Raw genomic sequence first — 25,173 nt, 5'->3', positions numbered from 1 at the left:
TGTGTGTGTGTGTGTGTGTGTGTGTGTGTGTTAAGAACTAAAATTAAAAAAAAGTATTTTCTTTTAAAGTGTATTCCAATCATCTTTGTTATAGGCTAGCTTTGAATGTTTTAGTGTAGTAGCGTATACTTTAATGATTTTTAATAAAACTAAAATGTCTGCATTATAGAATTAACCAATGTTCAAAAATAAATATTATATTATATTATATTATATTATATTATATTATATTATATTATATTATATTATATTATATTATATTATATAAAATAAATGTAGAAATGTTTTGCTAACCGGTTTGGCATATTCAGTCTCCAACAGTGTTTATTTGTTATTTAATATTGCAGAATTTTTTTTAGTATAACCTACATAATTATATATGACCGCAAAACTGTCGACCTATGCATGAATAAATGTATTTCGATAAATATGTTTTCTTCTTCCTCGCTTATTTGGCTCAAAGTTGCCGATGTAAGCAAGACGCGTCGCATCTCTGACGTATGAAAACCAAGACGAGAAACGAAAGCGAAAGTGAACCTGTCCGGGGAAACTGAGCACGGGTCCGTCGGCTCTAGTAAACGGTGATCGGTGAACTCTGACACTGGGTTCTTCTGTTGATCTTTTCTGCGTTATCTTATCTTATCAGCATGAGCTGCGATCAGGACGCAGAGACGCGACACATTCTGGACTGTTTCAAAGACAGACTGAAGCGACTCATTCAAGTCGAGCCACTTCTGGATCTGTTGCATTTCCTCGAACCGGATCGAAAGGACAGAATTAAAGCCAAGTTTCGTGAGGAGGGGAACATAAGCGCCGCGGCACTTCTGATCGACGAGATTATTCACTCGAAAAACTGCGAGCAGGGATGGTCGAGAGAGCTGATCACCGCGCTGGAAACCGTCGGGTGCAAACACGCCGCGAAGTACGTGTTGAACAGCCCACCGGAGCCCACGGAGGAGACCGAGAACGACAGCTGCGTCCGGCTGATCGACCTCCTGCAGCTCACGCTGGTCAACATGAAGACCGCGGACGTGTGCGCGCACTGCCGCGCGCTGGAGCTCCTGACGCACGAGGACCAGGAGAATGTCAGTAATCTGATAATAGATCAGGGGGCCCACATTATTATTATTGTTTAAGTATTGTGACCCTAGACCACGAAACCAGTCGTAAGGGGCTGGAAAAATATAACCTGAAAGCTGAATAAATAAGCTTTCCATTGATGTATGGTTTGTTAGGACAGTATTTGGCCGAGATACAACTATTGGGGGGTGCAAAAAATCAAAATATTGAGAAAATTGCCTTTTAAGTTGTCCAAATGAAGAACTTAGCCATGCATTTATAATCAAAAATTAAGTTTTGATATATTTAAGGTAGGGAATTTACAAAATATATCTTCATGGAACATGATCTTTACTTAATGTAGCTACTAAATGATTTTTGGCATAAAAGAAAAATCGATAATTTTGACCCGTACAATGTATTTTTGGCTATTGCTACAAATATACCCGAGAGACTTCCGACTGGTTTTGTGCTCCAAGGTGTCATACGTTTATTCATTCTGTTTAAATATTGAAATATTAAAACTTAACTTTAAAAAGTTGTGGTATTTAAAGTAAATCTATAAGCCTACGTCACAGGGGCTGAAACAAAGTTTGTGTAAATAATTATCATCAGTAGATGGCGCTTTAAACCAAACAGAAACAGATCAATTGTTGATTTGAGTTACTGATGTGGCTCTGACATACTAGATGAAATATTAAACAACACAATTCAATAAAATGTTATTAGTAGTGATATACTTTACTGCAATATAACAACTGCAATTATTATTTATATTGGTATTATATACTTTTATATCCAATTCTTTTTATATAAATATGCATATAGTACTATGATTAATCAAATTAATAATGATATTAATAATTACATCTAATTTAATAATACTAGTGATATTATATTGTTATACATTGCATGTAATTTACTACTACTAACTATTATTATTATTATTATTATTATTATTATTATTATTATTATTATTATTATTATTATTATTATTACAATACTACTACAACATTGGATGTAATATACTTTTTACATTATATATATATATATATATATATATATATATATATATAATTTATTTATATTTATTAATGTAGTATTCATAAATTATTATTATTACTGCAACATTGGATGTTATATACTTTTTACATTTAATAATTTATTTATATTTATTAATGTAGTATTCATAAATTATTATTATTACTACAACATTGGATGTTATATACTGTATTTATAATATATAATTTTAAGTAATTAAAGGGGGCGTGTCTGAGCTTGAACAAAGAACATTTCTGAAAATAGCAAAATTTCTAAATTAAGGAGAAAAAAGAAAGATTAAATGAAAGTTAAGAATTCAAAACGTTGTATTTCAGGAATGACCCTGTGGCTCTTTGTCAGTTCATCTCTCTAGTGTGTCTGTCAGTGTTGTTCTGTTGCCCTCTTGTCTCTCATAATAAAAGCATTATGCATTTGTTCACTATGACTCCGGCAGATTCTGAAGCTCACAGAGAATCAGGGGAACATAGGTGGCGCTCGGCTGCTCCTCAAAAGGCTGGTGAAAAATGAAGCTGGCTGGTTTTCCAAATTCCTTCAGGCTCTGGAGGACACGGAGCACCACGAGCTGGTGCGCGAGCTGCGAGGAGAGCCGTGTAACGAGGACGGTGAGGCTCACAAATCATCTCCAGTGACTGATAAAGATTTCATCAAGCTGTCTCTTAGAAAAACAGGAAAGCAGCAGAGGTCAAACATCATTCTGTTGTTTAGACTAGATACCTCACTGTTAGTTTCTGTATAAACCTGAGAACAAACCAGCTCTTACAAAAAATCCTGGAAAAACTTAATGTGTTTCTACTGGGGAACTAACAATGGGAAATCCACTTAAATCTCAGTGCCTTTTGGTTTTTTTGGTACTTTTAAAGAACAGCAAGTAATTTGACATACAGAACCTTAACATTTGTATGTATTCTTTGTAAATTCTGTTGCATTTCCAAAATTAACGTATCAGACTGCCCTGGTCATGCTCTTTGTTGCTGCCTTTTAAGAAATAATTTATTGATTTCCAGAAACAGATGTTGCATGGGTAATTTAACATCTTTTTTTTTTTTTGAGACATGTAGTTATATGGTTTGGTTTCAAACATAGTTGCTTGACAGATATTCAGTTATGCATAAGGAGAGTTACTGTGGATTTAACTGTAGTGATTTTACCTGTGTGTTTCAGAAGCCATGTCAGTGGAGACTGTTGAGGAGGGTGAACAGTCATGCTCGGGTTCCACAGTGGAGACAAACATGTCTGTTCTCTCAGCGAACAGCTCGCTTCTGTCAGAGGATCTGGACAGCAGTCTGGACAGCAGCGGTCTAGGTACATGTGCTGACACTGAAGGTGAATATCTGGAGCAATCCTGCCCTAAACATGATCAACTATTATTCTTTGTAATATTGTTCTGATTGATCCATCTGAATAAAAACATCAAATCTTGGACATACACATGCAATGCAAAATGTGCTATGCAAATGCAATGCAATGCAAATCAATGTTTTAAATCTTCTGTGGCTCAAACCAAACTAACAGCAGCGTATGTTCACTTGCAGAGGTCGACATTTACAAAGAAGGTGAGCAGGAAGATGTCACAGAGGATGATAATCCATCAGGTACAGTCACTTGACTTGCATGCATCTACAAATCATTCAAAAGTCACTGGTCCTCGTTGTTTGTTGCAGTCCCAGTAATTAGTGCACTGTAAAAGATGCATAAAAACATTAGTATTGCTTTTGTATAGCATAGTTTCTAGTTATTCTCAGCTCTGAACTAATTCATCCAATCTCTAAAACAGTTTAAAAAAAAAAAGTTATTCAGAAGGGTTCTGTGCGATTCACTCAGATTTGAATTAAGAGTTGCCTTTTAAATTCAATTTCTGAGTATCAAATAAACAAAATGCCTGTTTCAGAAACTTGCCATTAAATACTGTGCATATTATATTGAATTTGGAAAAAGTATTAAATAAAAATAAAGTTAAAAAATACATGCAAACAAATATAATTAATAAAAATAAACTGAATAAATAATTTTTTTATAAAACGGATAAAGGATGAATAAATACAAGTATTATAAATCAAATGCATACATGCACATACATAAAATGGACCAACATTAAGCAGGCTTGCATAGTGGCTATGTGTGACGTGGTCCATTCAGTTCAAATTCACTCACCAGTCCCTATATTATGAGGTTTGCTTAACACATTATCCATTAGTGAGGAACATCCAGAAAAACATAAATTCACTGGTCAAAAAGTGAAAAAATGCATAACTTAATTAAGTAACACATAAACCTATTTAACAGCATTATAAATATTATTAACCATGCTTTAAAGTGGTCATGTCAATCACCTTTAATCATTTGTCCAGTTCATTGTTTGAAAGGAAATAAAACACTTTCTTTAGACCATTTGACATTTTAGCATAACTGTTCATTCTTTTGTAGAATACATCTAATGACCCATAATCCACCCTTTGCTAGAGAAATGATCCTGCAAGCAATTAACTGTCGGGAAATTATTTTCAGAGTGTAATTATTATTATTATATAACATATGAAAAAGAATGGCTTAGTTGTGTTCAGAGGTCAGATCCTCTGTGGTTGTGTTAGAGCACCACATGTGATTGATTTTCCTCTAAACCACAAAATGTTTACCTGTCCCGTCTCCTAAATAAACTGCTAAATCATTTCATATCCGGGAAATACATGTATTTCCATTTGGATTTCAGCAAAGACACCTTGTCCAGACCAACCCAAGGCTTTGTTTGAGTGCATATTGAAGCGATCAAGGACGGGTCATGTATTTGTGAATATCTGCAATACACAAACATTGTTCACATAATGCATAATGCTCTCTAGAAACAAGCAGAGTGAATAAAAGGGAGTTAATAGGCAGTTTTTAAATTAATGGGTAAAGAAATGTGCATTTAAATCATGACATTGTTTGCATATTAACTGCAAATGTATTATAAACATTCCATATATACAGTACAAACAAAAAATGCATTAAAATCATGATATTGCTAGCATCACCATTGCAATTAATTATAAATGTTCACTATATCACTGAGCCTTAGTATTGGCCTTAAATTTACATTGCAGAGAAAAATGGCAAGAGTAGAGAACATGTATAAAAAAAGAGGTTGCATGGATTCATCACTCACTGAATTGCAATACATATCAAGTTAAACTGAATTAAAGTAAAACATGCATTTAGATCACGATACCGCTAGCATAATCATTGCAAAAAAATAAATAATAATAATACAATTAAATATTGAATATCACCGAGCCTTCGTATCACCTCGAATATACACTGCAAACCCAAATAGCAAGTGTAATGCAAACTCTGTATCTAAAAATAAATGCATGGATTCATTTCTCACTAATTGCTATACATTTCAAATTAAATTAAATTAAATTGTAATACATTAAAATAAAACATTTGCATGAAACATTACTGTCCATTTCAAAATAAAGCAAAATAAAAAAAATTATATTAAATTTAGCATGCATTAAAATCAGTATATTGCTAGCATAATCAATGCAAATATAATACAAATATTCAATATATCACTGAGCCCTTGTACTGCATCAAACATACACTGGAAAAACAAAAGCGTTAAGTGAAACGCATAGGCAGCATTCAAAAACTGATGCACATATTCATTACCCACAAATTATTACATATTTTAAATTTGTATAATAATAAATAATACATTAATATAAAACATATTTTTGCAGTTGAGACAAAACACAGATTTGTTCACTTGCTAACCACTTCAGGTGCTTCTTCCAAGACGTCCTATCCTTCTGCCAAAAATGCTGTTAACATAACCATCAGCTATTGCACTTAAACCGCTCATCCAGATCGATGACTTCTCTAGGAATGTCAAATTGTCAGAGAATTATAAACAGTCCAAGCTTCACGTTAGCACATAAAAAGTGAGTCACACCAACTGACGTCCATTAAGAAAACCAGCATGGCAGGTTTAAAAGACCAGTAAAGATCACATTCGTTAGTGGTTAATTGCATTGGACTGCAAATGGATGATAGAGACCAGAATCTCCTCGAGGTACATTAGTTTTGAGAACATGTTCCATATGCTGACAATCAAAGAGGGTGGAGATCCACCAGTCCACTGCATTACTTCATGAAGACACAATCAGGGAGGACACGACCCATAGGAAAGAAAAGCCACAATGGAGATTTTGTTCATATTTTCTCCTTTCTGCTGGACAAAGAGTAACTGGCTGAAAATGTCCTCACCCTCACGCCATCCAAGATGTAAATGAGTTAGTTTCTCTATGGGAACAGATTTGGAGAAATGTAGCATTGCATCACTTGCTCACCAATGGATGCTCTGCAGTGAATGGGTGCCGTCAGGATGAGCGTCTAAACAGCTGATAAAAACCTCACAATAATCCACAAGTAATCCACAGCACTCCAGTCCACCAGTCCATTTTTAATTTCAAACCATTTCTTCTGGCCATAATATGAGTCCAAAATCCTTAATAACGCTTCCTACAGTGAGAAGTCCATCATATCAAAATCCACGGACATATTTGGCTTGTAAACGGTGCTTGATCTGTGCAGATTTCTCTCCTGATTCACATGAGACAACTACACTGAAGAAAGCAATATTGTGGATTAAAGACTTATATTTTAGCCGAAAGAAACCATTTGAAATTAAAACGACTTTGAATGATGGATTTTTAGGCTTCACAAAATGCTAATTGACCCTTTGCAAATTCAAAACATTAAAGGGGGGGTGAAATGCTATTTCATGTATACTGAGTTTTTTACACTGTTAAAGAGTTGGATTCCCATGCTAAACATGGACAAAGTTTCAAAAATTAAGTTGTACGTTTGAAGGAGTATTTTTGTTCCCAAAATACTCCTTCCGGTTTGTCACAAGTTTCGGAAAGTTTTTTTCGAGTATGGCTCTGTGTGACGTTAGATGGAGTGGAATTTCCTTATATGGGTCCTAAGGGCACTCTTGCCGGAAGAGCGCGCTCCCGTATAGCAGAGCACTGAGAGCACAACAGACTTCACTGATCAGAGCGAGAGCGTCGCCAAATGTCACAAAAGAAGTGTGTTTTTGGTTGCCAGGGCAAGACAACCCTGCACAGATTACCAAAGAAAAAACAAAAAAACATTAAGGGACCAGTGGATGGAGTTTATTTTTACAGAGCATCAACGGAGTTGTGCAAGTGTTTGTGTTTGTTCCCTGCATTTCGAAGACGCTTGTTTTACAAACAAGGCCCAGTTTGACGACGGATTTGCGTATCGTTTATTTCTTAAGGATAATGCAATCCCAACGAAAAAGGGTCACGATCATGTGTTGGAACCACAGGCGGTGAGTAAAACTGCTTAAAATATCTCTGCCTCCTTGTTAGTGCGTCCGCCTCCCATCGGAGACCCGGGTTCGAGCCCCGCTTGGAGCGAGTCGTTGCTGCTGCTGCTCTCGTTCAGTTTCAGCCTCGGGATCTGATTCTGGATCATAAATAAACGGCTGAATCTGACTGTTAGCCATGGTTTGTTTAGGATGATGGTTTTTTCCTCATGTTAATGTCAGCTTCCAAACGCTCTCAACGCAAAAGCCTACTGGCGCTCGTGATTCTTTAGCTCCGCACACACGTCACACCTCCAGCCGGTCGTGTTTTTCCGAAAAAAATCAACACAGACTATTTTTCTCTTATAAATATAATAAAACTAAAGATTTTTGGAGATATGAAGGATGCAGTACTACTCTATAGGTACTCAAGATTAACAGGATATTGAGTGAAAATGAGCATTCCACCCCCCCCCCCCTTAATTAAAACAATAAATCCAGTTTTGTGGCCCTTTAATGTGTCACAAAAGATCCCTGTATTCCCTCAGTTCAAGCGGCACACATAAACCGATCGTCTTTTCATATTTACTTAAAGCATGAAATAAGCATGAATGAACATCATAATGTATTTTATTTCAACCACACAAAGACATCAACGCAAAGATTTCAAAATACAATGTTTCAAGTTTAAGTCCACTGAAGTTAATCAACTCTCCTGGCAGAATCTGTGTTATGATTGGTCAGATCGCCTGTCAATCAAGCTCTTTGTGAATGGTCAGTTGAGGTACTGGAGTGCTGTGGATTATTGTGATGTATTTATCAGCTGTTTGGACTCTCATTCTGACGGCACCCATTCACTGCAGAGCATCCGTTGTTGAGAAAGTGATGCAATGCTACATTTCTACAAATCTGATGAAAAAACAAACTCATCTATAGTACATCTAAGCTGGCCTGGAGGCTATACATTTTCAGCAAATTTCCATATTGGGGTGAACTATTCCTTTAATATGAACAAACATGTTCAAATTCTTCCAAGCTGCTATCCATACTTGCTATCCATGCTTACTATATGTCAACAATCCTCTTATTTGTGCCTGTTTTTATTTCTTCTAAGGAATGTTATGAGAAACATCAGAGACAGAAGCTGATTCTTATACACTTGCAAAACATAACTGAGAAATCCATTAGGTGTCTTGAGTCATGAAAAAACGTTCACTCTGGGGAACCTGATTTGTTGCTTCCTTGTTTTTTTCTTGTGTAATGAATTCCTCAAACTAAAGTCTGTTTCATAAATCAAAAGTTGGAAAGGGTCGGCGCTGCCTGTGAGCTTGACTTACTGTTGACTGATAACTTCAATATAAATCCCAATCGAATGCATTCCTCTGTGAATGATGACCTTTTTTGACCTCTTTGATTAGAACAGCACTTTCCAAGAGCTTGCATGTGTGTTAAACTTGTCAAATCATATAAATGAGGGTGTCTTCAGAAGAAAAAAAGGACACGGAGTTCAGTGGATGTTCAGAACTATCAAATGACTTAATATTTTCCAATGATTCACAAAGGCATGTGAAACGTAACCGTTCATTTGCAGTGTTAAAAGTTCAAGCATGATGTTTAAGGCAGTATATACCAAAAGATAAATGCGATGTGATTGTTAAAATCTCTTCAGTTGTGACGGCAATTTGTTAGCAAATGTGGAAGACAATGTAGCAGCTTTTTCAACGTGAAGAAATGTAAGCCTTGTGTATGTTATTAGTTGCTACATTTGTTGCAACTACCCAATTTGATGCATCTGAATTTGGGCACTGGGTTTGTAGTAGTCCTTAAATAGCAACTTGTTGGAAACATGCATTTGCAAAGCACAACATTTACAACACACCATGCAGTTTCTTAAATAATATTAAACACAGAGACTCTGTTTTATTCATAAAAAAAAAAAAAGCTTTTCTAAAAAGACTTTCAAAATGACTCTCCTGGGTTTTAATAAAGTAGTTAAAAGCTGAAGTTAAAGGCTCTGAAATTGGACTAAAGATGCTGACAGACTAAACAAATATTTAATATTGGCAGATAACACTGAGTTTCCACGTGAATGAAATCACACATAGCTGCTTCAGCGGCTCATCTGTCCTCGGCCCAGCTCAGTCTCTGCTTGAGTGTTTTTAGGGTAATTGTTCTCCCAGACAGAAGCAACATGGGCTCTTTTAATAACACTATTTTGAATTTCGCCTTTCTGTAAGTGGAACCATGTGAAGATGTGTAGATCGGCATCCTTGTGTTTTTATAATTCATTAGATCGGTCTAAAGAGTGCTGAGAGCCAGAGGCCATGACATAATGATTACATGGGGAAGCTCACAAATAAATAAATATTCAGGTCACATTTTATCACAAAATCAAAAGAAAAATATTGTGGGGGTGGAGAAAAAAATTGTTTACAGTAATTCGGTGGACTTAAAAGTAACTTAAATGTTTCACAAAATAATTATCAAATATTTTACAATGTATTTTATTGTAAAATATTACTGTAAAACAATAAAAATATTAGTTTTTATATATTTGCAACGTGATGATATAATCAATAATTTTTACAATTAATCACAGTAATGCTTCAATACATTTTAATTTTTTGTTTTAATAATTATGATTATTTTGGCAATATTTTACTCAAATTTAGGCATAAATGACAGACTAAACACATATTCAATATTGACAGAGCACAATGTTTCCACATCAAGGAAACTTCACAATTTAAATATAATATTAAAGCAGTAATATATGAATAGGAGCAGTAATAAAGTCCACATATGCACAATTGTAATACAATATCTGGATAAGACAAAATTATATTATTATTATATAAAATAAAATGTAAAAAAAAAAAAAATTCCTCACATTACAGTTATGATGAGCAAAAACTAAGATTGAACTAAAATGTACTTAATTTAATTATATATGCATTTATAAAAAAAAAAATGTTTTGATTTTGCGGGTTAATATTGCCTTTAGATGTTGACTCACAGCAGAGCTTTAGAGTGAGCGGGTGACTTCAGAAACAGCAATCTTAATCTGACTAGCAGGGGATAAAAATACCGAGACACACACTGATGCTGCAGGAAAACACAACTGTCTAATTACAGGATCACCTCTCTCTCTTCCTCAGAGGAATGCAAGAGGGATATTGTGCTGCGTGACTATCAGATGGAGGTGGCCAGACCAGCTCTAGAGGAGAAGAACATCATCATCTGCCTCCCTACAGGAAGTGGGAAGACCAGAGTTGCTGTGTATATCACAAAAAAACATTTGGAGAAGAGGAAGCAGATGGGACAACCGGGGAAAGTTGTTGTTCTGGTCAACAAGGTGCCATTCATTTACTACAAATATAACAAACTCACCTGTAACATATAATATTGTCAATATTATAAACAGTAAGATAGTGTAAGTAACAATAATTTACATTTAAAAATTATTATGAATATTTTTATTTTTTTTATTAAACCCCCAAAATGTCTCATCGAATGATCTTGGTATCAGTCAGTCATTTGTTAGTTTGTTCAAATAAATATGTATATTTTTTTATTTTAATTTTTTTTTTTTTTTATCACATTCTTACAAGACCAAATGACAATGGTATCAATAAATTCTTTATTTAAATATTTTTATTTCAATTGATCTTTATACTTTATTATTTTATTTATTTTATTTAAACTCAAACGTTTCTCTTCAGATTCTTACAAGGCAAAATAATCTTGTTATCTGTTACGGTATTTATGTAATTATTTATTTATTATTTATGTAGTTATTTACATTTTTCTAATATTTTATTTATTAAAATAAATATTTATATTGATTTAAAATCATTAATACTCATATTGCTTATTAAATACTTACACAGCAACATAATCTTGGTATTCTATAAATTCTCTAATAAACTGTTAATCTATAAATTATTTATTTTAATATTTAATTTCTTAAAATAAACATGTATATTGATTTTACTTATTTTATTTAATAAAAATCAAACATTACTCATTTAATTCTTACCAGACAAAACAATCCTGGTACCTATAAATTATTTTTTACATAGTTTTATTTATTAAAATAAATATTTATATATAGATTTTATTTTATTTTATTAAAACTCAAAACTAATTCTTACAAGTACAAACAATCTTGATATCTATATATTTTTTAATGTATTGATATATCTTCATTCATTAAAATAAATATTTATATTGATTTTATTTTATTAAAAATCAAACATTTCTCCTCAAATTCTTAGGCCAAACAACCTTGGTATCCAAAATTATTATTATATATATATTTTTAAATATCTTTAATTTACGTTATTTGTTTCTCATCAATTATTCGAAGACCAAATTATCTTGGTACGAACAATAATTTTACAGCTCTGAGCTCTCACTGTATGACAACAATTGTCTAATTTTTAGTTTATTCTCAGAATTTAAAGAGACACATCTAAGACAAGTCTTCTGAGATATTAAAGTGCAACTTTTGAGCAATAGCATTCTTTACTTCACAGGCAGATTAGATCAACAGGCAATGAGCTAGAGTTTTTTCTCAGGCCTCTGAAAGAGAAAAACAGAAACGAGATGATTGTGAGTGTTTGCTGAAGCAGCCGAGGGACTTTCAGTCTTTCTGAATCATGTCTTTAACTACTAAAGTTCATGAAGTGTATTAATATCAGCAGAAGTGTGGTGCAAACGCACGACTCAGCACTTCAGTCTGTGCGGATTTCCTCAAAACGACCACTTAAAGTAATTCACAAAACATCAAAAAATCATGCAATGCTCTAGTGACCAACCAGAAAACCTTAGCAACCTAATAATGCTATGTGATATCTTCCCAGGTTCCCCTGGTGGAGCAGCACTACAAGGCCGAGTTTGGGCGGTTTCTGAAGCACCAGTACTCAGTGGAGCGGGTCAGCGGAGCCTCGCAGCTCAAGATCTCCTTCCCACAAATCATCGAGCAAAACGACATCATCATCTGCACAGCACAGATTCTGGAAAACTCTTTGGCCCAAGCCAAGAACGGCGATGAGGACAGGATCAAATTATCGCGTAGGTCACATTTTCCTTCTCTCCAAACGTCATTTGGAGAGCCTATGTGAGATGCTGAGCTCCTCCTCTGAGGTTTCATGTGACAGTGTTTTTCCCCTCTGCTGGCAGATTCGGCTCTCATGTGAGTCTCTCTGGCAGCGTCCGCCACAAGGTGGGATTCCTCCTCTGTGGCATATGCTGTTTGTTGATTTTTTCCCCCTCTCGTTTTCCTCTTAAACCCTTTATTTTATTTTTTTCGACCACATGTCTGGCTGATCAAATTCAGTGGAGATTTGCTGTCATTTTCAGCTCCATTTCATCTCCCACTGCAGCCCTGAGGGGCCAAACAGCCAGCACCTTTACAGTCTGATTTGTGAAACACTGACTCTTCATCAGTGTGTGAAATGCAGACTAGCTGTTTTTTTTTTCCCAGAGACCCTTGGGAGCACCGGAAGGCGGCACAAAAACGTCTGTAAACTGATCCGTGAGAGTGAGAGTGGACTGGAGGTTTATAGCTCCCGCCTTTGTAGATTAGAAACACATGCTATCTGTATGTAAGGACTATAAACAGTGTGTTTTTATTAACATGGGGTTTGTATATCCAGTTCTGTCATGATCTTCAAATTATAGCTCGCGATTAATGGTAAAAATACAAATAATTGCAATCATGAAAATAAACATTCTGCCATCATGTCGTTCCGAACCTGTACACAAAAGATGTTCTGAAGAACTCGAGTTCTAATATGCAATTAAATATGCAAATTTGACTTTTGACAGTTAAATATGCACTCATTTGCGTACATTACATTTAAACATAGTAGAATTAAAGATTTTTGCGGAGGGGAGTCTATAAAACCACAAATAAAATGCTGTATAAAATCAGGAAAATTATATGGAAACAAACCGCTCTGTAAATAACCTATAAAATATAGATGGGAATAAAACAATACTTTTGTCTGTAGTGTCTCGCCATTACACTCAGAGTACACACAATAAAACCTCAAATTAAGTACATTACTAATTTGACATTTTTAATTATTAAGAATAGTTAAAATATTTGATAAATTATCAAATATAATATTGAGTGATATTGTATTAAAACAAAGAAATATTCCACTAGATGTACATTAATAATTTTAAATATTTTTGAATCCTGTAAGTTGGTAAAGTTCTATAAATTGTCAATAGTTATCGTATTTTTATTTATTGTCTATTCTCTTTATTATTAGTGTTATATTTAATTTTACTTCCTTAAATTATATGCTAAATTATATTATTTTTTTCTGCTCTGGAAGCTCCTGTCACCAAGACAAATAGGTACTGTAATAAAGCTCTTTCTGATTCTGATTTTTAATTCTGATTTAATTCCTATACTTGCAGAGTTCACTCTGATGGTTATTGACGAATGCCATCACACGAAGAAGGGCGGTGTGTATAACCACATCATGATTCGCTACCTGAAACAAAAACACCAGAACCAGCTCCTGAAGAAGCAGGAGAAGAGTCCAGTCGCGCTCCCTCAGATTCTGGGTCTGACGGCTTCACCTGGTGTGGGAGGAGCCATGAGCCAGCAGAGAGCGGAGGAACACATTCTCCAGGTATCAACGACACTTGCTTCCTGTAACACTTCTGCAGTGTTCTGTACGGTGGCCTTCATTAGTTTGACAACACAAGTGTTGCAAATCCTCACAGCACATGCATATAGTGAAATGCGCTGCAAATCATCACAACACATGCATATAACGAAACGCCCTGCAAATCATCACAACACATGCATATAGCGAAACGCGCTGCAAATCCTCACAGCACATGCATATAACGAAACGCGATGCAAATCATCACTACACATGCATATCACGAAACGCCCTCCAAATCATCACAACACATGCATATAACAAAACGCGCTGCAAATCCATCACAACACATGCATATAACGAAACGCGATGCAAATCATCACAACACATGCATATAACGAAACGCCCTCCAAATCATCACAACACATGCATATAACGAAACGCGATGCAAATCCATCACAACACATGCATATAACGAAACGCGATGCAAATCATCACAACACATGCATATAACGTAATGCGCTGCAAATCATCACAGCACATGCATAACAAAACGCTCTGCAAATCCTCACAGCACATGCATATAACAAAACGCTCTGCAAATCATCACAACACATGCATATAACGTAACTCGCTGCAAATAATCACAACACATGCATATAACGTAATGTGCTGCAAATCATCACAGCACATGCAAAACAAAACGCCCTGTAAATCATCACAACACATGCATATAGCGAAACGCACTGCAAATCCTCACAGCACATGCATATAACAAAACGCACTGCAAATCCTCACAGCACATGCATATAACAAAACGCGCTGCAAATCATCACAACACATGCATATAACGAAACGCGATGCAAATCATCACAACACATGCATATAGCGAAAGGCACTGCAAATCATCACAACACATGCATATAGCGAAAGGCACTGCAAATCATCACAACACATGCATATAGCGAAAGGCACTGCAAATCATCACAACACATGCATATAACGAAAGGCACTGCAAATCATCACAACACATGCACATAGCGAAACGCGATGCAAATCATCACAACACATGCATATAGCGAAACGCCCTGCAAATCATCACAACACATGCATATAACGAAAGGCACTGCATATCTTCACAACACATGCATATAGCGAAAGGCACTGCAAATCATCACAACACATGCATATAGCAAAACGCGATGCAAATCATCACAACACATGCATATAGTGAAACGCGATGCAAATCATCACAACACATGCATATAGCGAAAGGCACTGCAAATCATCACAACACATGCATATAGCGAAAGGCACTGCAAATCATCACAACACATGCATATAACGAAACGCGATGCAAATCATCACAACACATGCATATAGCGAAAGGCACTGCAAATCATCACAACACATGCATATAGCGAAAGGCACTGCAAATCATCACAACACATGCATATAGCGAAAGGCACTGCAAATCATCACAACACATGCATATAACGAAAGGCACTGCAAATCATCACAACACATGCACATAGCGAAACGCGATGCAAATCATCACAACACATGCATATAGCGAAACGCCCTGCAAATCATCACAACACATGCATATAGCGAAAGGCACTGCAAATCATCACAACACATGCATATAGCGAAAGGCACTGCATATCTTCACAACACATGCATATAGCGAAAGGCACTGCAAATCATCACAACACATGCATATAGCAAAACGCGATGCAAATCATCACAACACATGCATATAGTGAAACGCGATGCAAATCATCACAACACATGCATATAGCGAAAGGCACTGCAAATCATCACAACACATGCATATAGCGAAATGCGATGCAAATCCTCACAGCACATGCACATAACGAAACGCGATGCAAATCCTCACAGCACATACACATTAAGAAACAATTAATGAAGCATTGCAAATTTATTTTCATTAACCTTGAAATTATATTTAGCCGAGGATATTAAACTTAAGACATCTTAAGTAACATTTTACATTTAATCATGTAATTATTCAGCTTATTCAGGCTACTAATATCCAAAAGATAAAGGAACCATGAAATCAGGTTGTTTAAAAAAAAAAACTCACCTTTCAGTTCACCAACAACTCCACTGACCAGTAGCCACTGCACGATAAGCAAATCCCAGCCGGGTCCGACATTTTTGGGGCCTCCTTGAAACTTTACCATTGTGGCAGGATTTGCAGCGTTTCTTAATTTGCATGTGTTGTGAGGATTTGCAGGACTTGTGTTGTTAAATTGATGAAGATGTTTTATTTGTTTATTTGCTGGTGTTTTTTCAATTTGCATGTGTTTTCTTAAATTGCAGCGCATTGAGCTCTCTCGGCCACCGTAGTTCTGCTTATCTACAAAGATACAACAAAGACAAAATAATGTGTTATTTGAGATGTGATGTTGCAGGCAACACATCTGTCTATTGCAAAAATAAAGAAATTCATACTTGTATTCAGCAAGTATAAATAAAAGACATTTATAATATTACGGAAAAAAATATGCTTTGAACTTTCTATTGCTTCTTGAAAAAATGTATCAGTTTTCACAAAACTGTTTTCAACATTGATGTTGATATTAGAATGATTTGTGACACACTGAAGACTGGAGGAATAATGCTGAAAGTTCAGCCTTGATCACAGGAATGAATAACATTTTAAAATATATTCATATAGAAAACATTTATTTTAAATTGCAATAATATTTCATAATATTACAGTTTTTACTGTATTCGTCATCACATAAATGCAGCTTCGGTGAGCATAAGAGACTTTGAAAAACATTTCTCATTTGCTAACAATGAAGACTATATTTTGCCAGCCTCTATTAACCTTTGTTAATGTTAGCTAATAAAATGTTAATGTTAGTTTACAGTGCATTAATTCATGTGCTAGTAAATGTTGATATTAACATTAAGATAATAAATGATGTATGAGTATTGTTATAGTTAGTTTCTTTAAATGACCACAAGTACTCCATATTACACAAGTTCTACATTCTGCTTTACTTCGTTCTTTTCCTAAAAAGTTTTTCTGTAATCTAACTTTTCCACACACACACACACCCTCCTCTCCCACATCTCTTACTGTTTTCTCCTGCGCAAAGCTGTTTCCAATGTTCTGCGTGGCCCCTGTGCTGGAGACAGCCATAAACCTCCGCATGCCTTTCATGCCTCTCCAGTCAGGACCCTGCATCACATTATTACTCTGCTGACCTGTTTTACCATCAGTCTTTATGACAACAGCACTTAAGTGCCAAGAGAAACTCCTTAGCATTGGTTTCTCAGTACTAGAAATCGAGATTGAGAAATGGGAATTGGCCTCTTTTAAAATGCATGATTTTTCAAGACACATTGACAGCTCTTAAATACATCTGCATTCATCTAACGAAGTGGAACAACAAACATGCAAACAACAAACCCAGCCAATGTAGTCTGATTCACAATCAATCGACTCCTGTAAACTGGATGATAGCCCACTGATGTGTGAGGCTATTGATCATTGCACAGTTTATGTGTTAGCATTCTCTAAACTGGAGCTGTGTTGGAGTGCAGCAGTATGTGTCTCATTATTTTGATCCATTACAGATCTGTGCAAACTTGGACGCCTTCACAATAAAAACAAAGACTTTTAAAGAAGAGGAGGCCAAAACACCATTCAAAAGGATTGCAAGAGCAGAAGAGAGGAAGGAGGTAATTCCACTTAATGTTTGTCATCCAGTAAACTCTATGAAGTGTTTCATTTCTGCACCACTAGTAAAAATAATATAAAAAAAAAAAAATTCTTAACTGCTTTTTTTTCTGAAAGGAATAGTTCACTCAAAATTCAAAATATTGTCATTGTTTACTCAATACCTTCATGTTGTTCCAAACCTGTATGAGTTTCTCTCTTAGGTTGAACATAAAATTAGATATTTTGAGGAATGCTGCTAATCAAAAAGTTGATCCCCATTGAATTGCATTGTATTTCCTTCCCTACAAATGGAAGTCAATGGGGACCAACAACTGTTTGGCTCTTATATCTATAAAATATCTTCTTTTGTGTTCAACATAAGAAGGAAACTGAAAGATGACAACGTTTACATTTTTGGGGTGAACTATCCCTTTAAGAGAAAAAGATAAGAATATGTTATACTCCTCAAATACAGCTTAACCCTCTCAGGCTCAAATTAAGTTTTAGTAACTTAGTAACTTTAGTAAAGTTTTTAGTACTCCAGATACATAAAATATGTATCTGGAGTAATAAGGTTTTTAGTTACTTTACTGTTGCAAATCTGCAACGCCTGCCTTGAGAGGGTTAAAGTAAATGAAAATTATGTCATCATTTACTCAACGCTCAAGATGTTTTAAAATTAGCATGAAGACTTTTGATTGACCCCATTGCCTTTTATAGTATTTTCTTCCCCTGTATTATGGAAGTCAGTGGGGTCCATCAACTGTTTGGCTAGAATTTTCATTTTTGGGTAAATTCTCACTTTTTTTTCCTTTCAATAGTTCTTAAGACAAAACTTGAGAAGACCTTTATAAAATAATCTTCTTAAATATCATCATAAATAAATTAGTAAAGTTAGAAAAACCTCCAACTTGCATTAAATGACGTTAAATGATTGGATTGGGTGGTTTCACATTAATAATTCATCAGTGAGACTTCTGCCAGAAGAGTCAAACAAACCAAGTCCAACAGAAAAAGAAACATTTTTAATATATTTTTTAATACTTTTTTTTTTTTTTTTTTGAGAACTGCACTTCTTACAAACTTCTTGGAATTTAGGTTAAGAAATACATTTTTCCAAACACAGATTAACAAAACATTCATAAGAATAAACTACTGTAACTAACTATAACTAACTAACTAGGGCTGGACGATATGGCCAAAAAAAAATAATCACTATAATTTTCACAATAAATGTCACATTTTTATTTCTATCAAGTTTAAAGGCAGATTTTTGCTCCAATCTGAAAGTCGTTAAAAACCGCACAGTTAATTGAGGTTTTAAACAATAATTTATGGTCAGAACATGACAAACACTTTTCCTTAACAAAATAAGTATCTTAATAGAACAAAAATAAAAATAAAAATGTAGTTCTGCATGTTCTAATGAGTAATATTGTTTTAAATCAAGAAACAGGTTTGTGTTGCCTGATAATATTAATAATATATCAGTCTCTTAGAAATATACATCTGTTAGTAGCTTGAGCTAGGATGCAGATGTGGGTTTATGTTCATTATCAAAATCAGTTATATCTGTAAAAATTGTAGCAATCTTATTTCTATGTAATGAAATTTAATTATTCATACAGTTTTGAGTTGCTGTTGTTTTTAACCATTGGTCTTCCATTGGAACATACATGTAGATAATCACAGTTAAATCTACAAATATAGCACCTCAATACCACGGTAAAAGTGTAGTACTTTGCTGAATTCAAGCGCTGTTCAGTTGTTGTGTGAGCGAGAGTCATCAGTGATTAAAGCCCAAAACACATGCTAGTGCAAAATAAAAAGAGTGATAATGATAAATCACACTTTAGCAGTTGTACTTTTATGCGTGCTGAAAAAAAAGCTGAAATCACAGAAATCTGAAATCTCATTTTTTTTCATGATTTATATCACGCGATAATAATCGTTATCGATTTATCGCCCAGCCCTATAACTAACTTACTAATTAATTAAACTGCTATTTTCTGTTTTCTTAAGAAGAATTGTTGGGAATAAAAAATAAATAAATCTTAACCTTTTCTCTTAAGAATGTTCTTAAGATTTTATTTTTTTTATTTTTTTTGTAATCACTGTAAATAACAGTCAAAAGTTTTGAAAACTTCCAACTTTCTCTAAATCCCCAAAGGTAACACTGAATTTATTGGGTTGTTTAAAATTAACTGTTGTTATTAAACATTACACTAGCTATATTTAAAAAAAAAATTATGATTGTGAATTTTTGTTGAAACAACTCCCTAACTAGCCAAATTGGGACTGTTTTTTAAATGCATAAATCATGGCATAACTTTCAACAGCATTAAGCACATATGAAAGCAGCTATACACTGCACAAGAAAGATATAACAGACAATTATTGAAAAAAATAACTATCAATACAATAATCGAAAATATGATGTGTTTTCATTGAGTTGATCAGCCAGTCTTTGTCAAGATCCACGACACAATCAGATAAGCCTGTCATTTTTAAGAAAGTAAGAATGATGTTAAGATTTGCACTTAAAAACATTCTTACAAACAAATTTCTTGAAGCTTATCTAAAAAAAAAATATTGTTTGAAAGTAGTCTTGCGAGGAAGTGACTTCTTTAAAAGTGGTCATTAACTTTTGCTATTCTTTTTTGGTGCCACTATTGCAAAAATTACACACCATGTGGAATAATGATTTAAATATTTATAGAAAATCCTGTGTAAACAATAATAATACAATAACTTAAGTTCTTGTCTATCAACAATAAAGTGGGAAAGCATGCAGACTGTACTGTAATGATGCTAGTTATATTCAGTTATAGATGAATAGATGTGGCTTATTTAAAAAAAGTCACAATAAAACCTGTCTATGGCATTTTAAAGGACCCGTTTGGAGACGTGATCAAGAAGATAATGAATGAGATCCATGAGCATGCGGACCTGAAGCCCCTCTGTGAGCCCGGTATACAAAATTACGAACAGTGGGTCGTACAGAAAGAGCAGAATGGTGAGTTTACTGCCTTTTACAAAGACATTCAGATATATGGAGGTTTACTGGGTCGTTAAAAGCCTGGAAACATCAGGAAAACGTCATCGAAATTATTACAGTCATATAAATTTCCATAAATACAAATTCCTGGTGGCACCACAAAAGCAACCTTCATTTATGAGCTGTAGCGTTACAGTTTTCCTAACCAGCCACACCACTCAATTTTTCTGGTTTGCTCTGCTTTATAGATTTAATTAACTAGATATTGTGCTTTTTTAAGAATTCTGAGCTTGACTTAGACACTTACTTGTACATGAAATAAATTTCTTCCAGAAATCCAGTAACCACAAACAAAGTCCTGGTGGTTGGATGTGGACCTTTGCAAGGTTTCTCCACCATGTTGTGGAGGTTATGATAAGAATTTCATATAGTCATGCACTCATGCACAATGTGTCACAATAAGCCACTGTAATAACAGAGAGACTTTGCTGTTTTTAAAAGAAGAGACTGTGAATTCCAACAAAGTTTCTCAACTTCCAGTAGATACAGAATGATAGAGAAGAAAAAGCATCCTCAAAGACATGTTATAACTAACCAGGACTCTAGTGCACAGCCCAAAGCCTTTGCATCACTGATATACTATTATCATTTTTGTTCATGTTTGGAATTAGATTATATTGTTTTATTTTCTGTTTTTATTTTAAATTTAGCTAAACATTTAGTAATTTTGTTGAGTTTTGTCTTTTTTATTTTTATTTTTTATTTATATATTACATATATATATATATATATATATATATATATATATATTTATTTATTTATTTATTTATTTATAATAAGATATATTTATTGTTTTATTTAAATATGTTTTAGATGTTTATTTAAATTATGTTTTAGGTTATCTAGTGTTAGTTATTTTATTACTTCAAATTAAGCTAAATTAAAATAAAAAAATGCTACCTTGACAACTACATTAAAATATTTTCATATTGAATTTTATGTCAGTTAATGTTTTTTTTCCACCCAAGTAATATTTTTTTATGCTTTTAGTTGTATTTTGAGCTAACAATAAAGTTTTTTTTTTTTATTATTATTTCACCATAGATATTACCCAAACCAATCAGCTCTGAGACAAATCCCAACATTAAAGCATTTAAAACAAAAATAAGTCATTGAGAAACAGTGAGGGGAAACAAGCGAACAAGACAAGTGTATTATCTATTAATCTCATGATGCACTACAAATGATGTAACTTAAACCCGATTGTTTAAAAATGACATTGAAATTGAATAACTTCAGAATTCATAAGCCTGTTGTAAATGTGTATTATTGTGTATGTGTATCTCTGTGGAGAAAAAAAATGAGATATTTACTTGCAAGTCCAGGAAAGAAAAACTTAATACACTAAAGACTTTATTTAATGAGTGGACTATACATTAAAGGACCTCAATTGTTGAACTTGTGGCCTAACAGGAGTTATATTGTTGAACTCTTTATAAATACTGACTGTGTGTGTTGTTCACCAGCTGCTAAGGAGGAGAATCAGAAGGTGCGTGTGTGCGCCGAACACCTCCGCCAATACAACGAGGCTCTTCATCAGAGCAACACCATACGCATGTCAGACGCCTTCCGCTTCCTCGACAAATATCACAACGAAGAGCTCAAGACCAAATCCATCCCCGATGAGGAAGGCACTGTTACCATCACAGACACGGAGCGATTCCTCTTCACTTTGTTCCAAGGTATCATAAAAAAAGATGCAGAGTCAGTGCTCTCTGGAATATAGTGCAATAATCTTTTATGGGTTTCCAGCGTTAATAAAATAAAAATGCATGCAGAATATTTATCATCATTTACTTATGTTGTTCAAATCCTGTATTATTTTCTTAATTCTGTGAGACGCAAATGGAAATGTTCAGTAATATCTGAGCACTTTTGATGAAAGTGGATGATGCTTTATACCAACAAACAACACAAGAGTGAGAAAATTATGACTTTTTCATTTTTAGAGCAGTATTGATATTGATAAGCAGTGTTATTTTAGTCTGTCCTATAGTTTTTGTTATTTAAAATTTAGTTTAATTTTTTTATCTAAATGTTTTTATCTTTATGTTATTTTTATTTAATTTTAATTTCTGTTTTTATTGTAATTTTAGTAAAAGTTTTTGTAATTTTGTTGTTTTTGTAATTTTTTTATGTTTAAGTTTATTATTTTTTATATCCGCATAGTGCTTTTTTATTTTATTAAGTTTTAGTTTTTAGTTTATTCATTTATTTTAGCTATTTAGTACTTAGCTATTTAGTAAAAAAAATACTGAAAGTTAAAGTAGGTTTTAAGTAATGGGTTTTACTATTTTAGTTAACAATAATAATTATTTTGTTAACTAAAACTATTTAAAAAAAATGTAATTGAAATAAAGCTGAAATAAAATAAATATTAAATTAAAAGTATTTAAAAAATAGAAATAAACTGAACTGAAATAAAAAAAAATCTAAAACTAAAAAAAAAAAAAAAATATTCAAGCTCATTAAACATTGTTTTACAAAAGCACATAATAAAATTACTCAAAGTTAAAATTGAAAACATTCAGCTGGAAATAATTGAAAAGCTATTCAAAATAATACTAAAACAACTCTGTTTTGAAAGAACAATCACTTTAAAATGTATCCAGACAGGCTTATTATCTTGTTGGGTAATGCTGATTTACTGTTTGCATCTGTTTATCTTAATCCTCAATAGACAATAAAGCAAAGCTGCAGGAGCTGATGGGAAAGCCACAGTATGAAAACAACAATCTGGCCCAGCTGAAAACCAACATCCTGAAGGAATTCAGCACCAGAGAGAGAGCGCGAGGCATCATATTCACCCGGACCCGCCTCAGCGCCATCGCTCTCTGCCAGTGGATTCAAGAAAACCCCAAGTTTGATGAAGTGGGAGTCAGCGCCAGCTATCTGATCGGAGGAGGAGATCAGAGCGTGGTGAAACCCATGACTGCTGTAAGTCACTCTCTGTGTCTGCATTCATTTAAATCACTGTTCCAGGTTGCATTGGATTTTAATCAAATATTGTCCTGCCATTTCCAGGCAGAGCAGAAGGACGTGCTGAACAAGTTTCGTGATGGCCAGATCAATCTGCTAATAGCCACCACTGTAGCAGAAGAGGGTCTGGACATCGCCGAATGTAATTTCGTCATACGCTATTGCCTTGTGACCAATGAGATCGCCATGATTCAGGTGTGATTTTAGATTATTTCTCAACGTGATGCTACACTATTTGGCCTGTTTCTTGGGGCTTGTAGTTTTTCTCCTAGTATTTACTTTAGATGCCATATGGCTCTCAGGCCAGTTTCATAAATCTCACATCTGCAGCACTTTAATGTGTAACAGGAGCCAAACTACAAGTTTTCAACATTCAGTTTAACTCTTTCCCCACCACTGACAAGTCATCTCGTCTCTTTTTAAAGAAAACAAAAAAAAGTTTTTACGGCTTTTCATGTTTTCACTGTTATACACTGGGGGGGCGCTATTACACATCTTCTGCACGAGTAAAAAACCTCCTGAACAAAAACACACGTGAACAGGACGAAGCAATCTCTTATGTAATCAGATGCATATGATAAATAATGCGTTTATCAGCAATATAAAGTATATAAATGAAAACTGCATAATGTTACAGAGTAAAAGATGATCCAGGAAGTGGTATATGTCTGTGCAAGCTTTGGAGGTGTTGATGGAAGCGATTTATTGGATTTATGCTTCATACTTGTATTTTCTCACCTTTTTGCTAAATATTATGCATTTTTTTATGAAACCTACCTATACTCAAGTGTTGATAAAAAAAGAATGCTTTAAGCTAGAAAAAAAGAGAATTTTTTGTTTTGTTTAAAAGTAGAGGCTCTGATCTTTATTTTATAAGAGTTAAGCATTCTATAGCTAAAGTATGTGTTCATAGTTTTTTCATAACAAATAATTGGCCTACTTCTAATAGCAATTTAAAATAGCCATTATCAAATGAAAAACTCAATGTAGTAACTTCCTGTATAGTTACCCAACAGAAACAAGGTCACCATGAGGCCAGATACACTTGTATACTATAGTATTTAGTATTGTACTACAGTATAATATACAGTCAGGTTCATATATATTTTGGACACTGACACAATCTTCATAATTTCAGCTCTGTATGCCACCAGAATAGAATAAAAAATAAAACTTTAAGCTTTACTTTACAGAAGTTCTAAGGGGCCATGCATTATAATTTTTTTTCCTTCTTGTTTTCTTCATTGTAACGACTTAATTTTCTCATTATCTTGACATAACAAAAGTTTGTTTTCTCGTTATAACGACTTAATTTTCTCGTTATCTCGACATAACGAAAGTTTGTTTTCTCGTTACAACGAATTAATTTTCT

At 34.1% G+C, this 25,173-nt stretch overlaps 1 protein-coding gene across 1 annotated transcript in view; it reads left to right on the top strand.

The window, feature by feature from the left end:
- The first annotated feature begins 647 nt into the window (after nt 1–647).
- Nucleotides 648–25,173, top strand: part of ifih1 (interferon induced with helicase C domain 1) — a 30,567-nt gene continuing 6,041 nt past the window's right edge. Inside the window, exons 1-12 of the mRNA XM_026271158.1 lie at nt 648–1,085; nt 2,555–2,723; nt 3,283–3,444; nt 3,654–3,713; nt 10,594–10,790; nt 12,301–12,511; nt 13,871–14,088; nt 17,680–17,784; nt 20,657–20,780; nt 22,289–22,504; nt 23,503–23,759; nt 23,847–23,996. Coding sequence (XP_026126943.1) covers nt 648–1,085; nt 2,555–2,723; nt 3,283–3,444; nt 3,654–3,713; nt 10,594–10,790; nt 12,301–12,511; nt 13,871–14,088; nt 17,680–17,784; nt 20,657–20,780; nt 22,289–22,504; nt 23,503–23,759; nt 23,847–23,996 — 2,307 coding nt within the window. The remainder of the gene's footprint in view (nt 1,086–2,554; nt 2,724–3,282; nt 3,445–3,653; nt 3,714–10,593; nt 10,791–12,300; nt 12,512–13,870; nt 14,089–17,679; nt 17,785–20,656; nt 20,781–22,288; nt 22,505–23,502; nt 23,760–23,846; nt 23,997–25,173) is intronic.

The sequence above is a fragment of the Carassius auratus genome, chromosome 9, assembly GCF_003368295.1.
Source record: "Carassius auratus strain Wakin chromosome 9, ASM336829v1, whole genome shotgun sequence".
Classification (NCBI taxonomy): domain Eukaryota; kingdom Metazoa; phylum Chordata; class Actinopteri; order Cypriniformes; family Cyprinidae; genus Carassius; species Carassius auratus.
The sequence above is the reverse complement of the archived record's forward strand: the minus strand, read 5'-3'. Positions and strand labels throughout refer to the sequence as shown.